This window comes from Quercus lobata, unplaced genomic scaffold (genome assembly GCF_001633185.2).
Source record: "Quercus lobata isolate SW786 unplaced genomic scaffold, ValleyOak3.0 Primary Assembly Scq3eQI_60, whole genome shotgun sequence".
Lineage (NCBI taxonomy): Eukaryota > Viridiplantae > Streptophyta > Magnoliopsida > Fagales > Fagaceae > Quercus > Quercus lobata.
Window position 1 is genome coordinate 1609 of NW_022154804.1, and position 2096 is coordinate 3704.

General features: G+C 31.6%; 1 protein-coding gene across 1 annotated transcript; it reads left to right on the plus strand.

Moving 5' to 3' along the window:
- The first annotated feature begins 712 nt into the window (after positions 1–712).
- Positions 713–1514, plus strand: LOC115973414 (phylloplanin-like). Its single transcript, XM_031093669.1, has 2 exons — positions 713–920; positions 1034–1514. The coding sequence occupies exons 1-2, from the start codon at positions 770–772 to the stop codon at positions 1324–1326; spliced, it is 444 nt and encodes a 147-aa protein (XP_030949529.1). The 5' UTR covers positions 713–769; the 3' UTR covers positions 1327–1514.
- Positions 1515–2096: the final 582 nt, after the last annotated feature.

A 2096-nucleotide genomic window follows, 5' to 3' on the forward strand; every position in this document is an offset into this window, starting at 1 on the left:
GTTCCTTTTTATTTGAAACTATTTTTAATTATAAATGTTTACAAGAAAATATCAATTTTAATATAAAAACTTATGAAATAGATATAAATTTGTTCTTTGAATCTCAAATAGGATTTTTTGATAAATTTTTAATCAACATAAAAAATATAACATAAGATTTTAATGAAATTCTCACACGTCAACAAAAAATTCATAAAAAATGTATATTTTTATTCACTTATTATATATAATTAAAGATAATAAAATAATATTAACCAACTTCCACATAACATTTTGTCTTTAATTGCATTAAATGGCTCAATATATAAATATATTTGTTATATTAGTTAATATAGAATTTCAAGTGACTCACTATTATTATGAAGGTTGTGATAATATATATATATATATATATATATATGTATGTGTAATTTGTAATTAATTTGTGCATAACATGAACATGAACTGATGAACATGCTACCAATTTAAATATGAAAGAAAGAAAGAAATTCCGCTTAAATTTATTGCACTAAGCCTCAAACTATATCAAGCTGCCTGCTAGTAGGTGTAACCCCACAAAGTTCGAATCCATGGTGAAGGTGAACTTCATGTCATACAACATGAGAGTTATTATCTCTCTTGACTTGCACAGAGAGCTCTAGCTTCGTGATTTATGTCAAAAAATCGGCTGCAACTTGGCCACACTTATCCTATAAAATGGTTGAATGGCCGGCATTTCTACTACAAGCCAGTTTCGACTATCGATAGAGCAATACACTGTGATTGAGAAATGGCCTTGAAGTTAGTTCTCTTTGTTACCGTAATGGTTGCTGCATTGGCACTTCCAATAGCTAAAGGCACTAATGTTGTGGTTGAGGTCCAGCCGTCTTTTGTGCCTTGCAGTTTAGGTGCGAATGTTACTGCCACCCCGCCTTTCCCAAGTAAGTTTGCTCTGAATTTGTTACTGTTAGTCCAATGCACCATGACTACACACATTAGTCTCAGCTAATAAGGTACTTCAATCTCACCATTGTTTTGTTATGTTTACTTCTAGATGCTCAAGTACAACTGCGGTGTGGAGCTAGAAATGTGGTTGCTAGTGCAACAACCAATGCCAGTGGAGTATTTTCATTTTCCTTGGATTCTACACAACTTTTTCTCTCACCAACAGTACTCTTGAATCTTTGCAATCTAGTGGTTACAACACCCCTCTCCACCTGCAACTCCACGCTTCCTCCTGTGGGAGTCTTGGAATCGCGCATACAGTTCATTAGAAGCAGTGTTTTGGGGCTCCGTATTGTTCTCACGTTTGGGCCAGTTGGGTTCCGTTACAGTTCCTCAACTTGAGGAATAGAAGAGTATTTACATGAATAAGGTCAATTGAACCAATGATATAGTATTTTCCTTTCCAACTCTTTAATAATGTTATGAAGATTGTCATCCAATCCGTAAACTCCTTTCCTAATTAAGGAGTACTCCTGTCGCTATATATAATTAATAAAGCCTTTAATGTCCTTCAAATGAACATAGACTTAGTTTTGGATTTCGTTTGACTTGTATATGATAATCAAGGCTATGTTAATTGGCAAAAAACCTTTTTGATGGTGTTCGTTTTGGTATTATTGTACGAAGGAAGTAAAAGTTTAATTTCAAAACTTATTTTAACCGGAAAGAATTATAGCGTTTAGAATATTTGGTAAACTACGGGGTTAAGTGTTGGAATATTTTTATAAAAATCATAATATTTTATATTTATTATTATTTTTAACTATTTGTTAAGAGTTGGCTGCCTAGTAAACGTTAGTGGCTAACGTTTTTCTATTATTCAATCTTAATTCATTGCTTTAAACCATCATCTTTAATTGGTTGAGTTTGTACATTTTTTATGTTACCGTTGACATTGATATATTATGATTCAATATAATTACTATTTACTGTCCATTTTAAAGATAATTATAACAACAATCAAGTAAATTTAAAACCCAAATAAACGTGATCTTTATTGTATGTTTCTTCAGCCAATATGAATATGCAGCCAACATGTCCGATTTTAGATGAGAAAATCAATTTTCTTATGGGTACCATTTTCACTTAAAAAAGAAAACTACCAACATTTT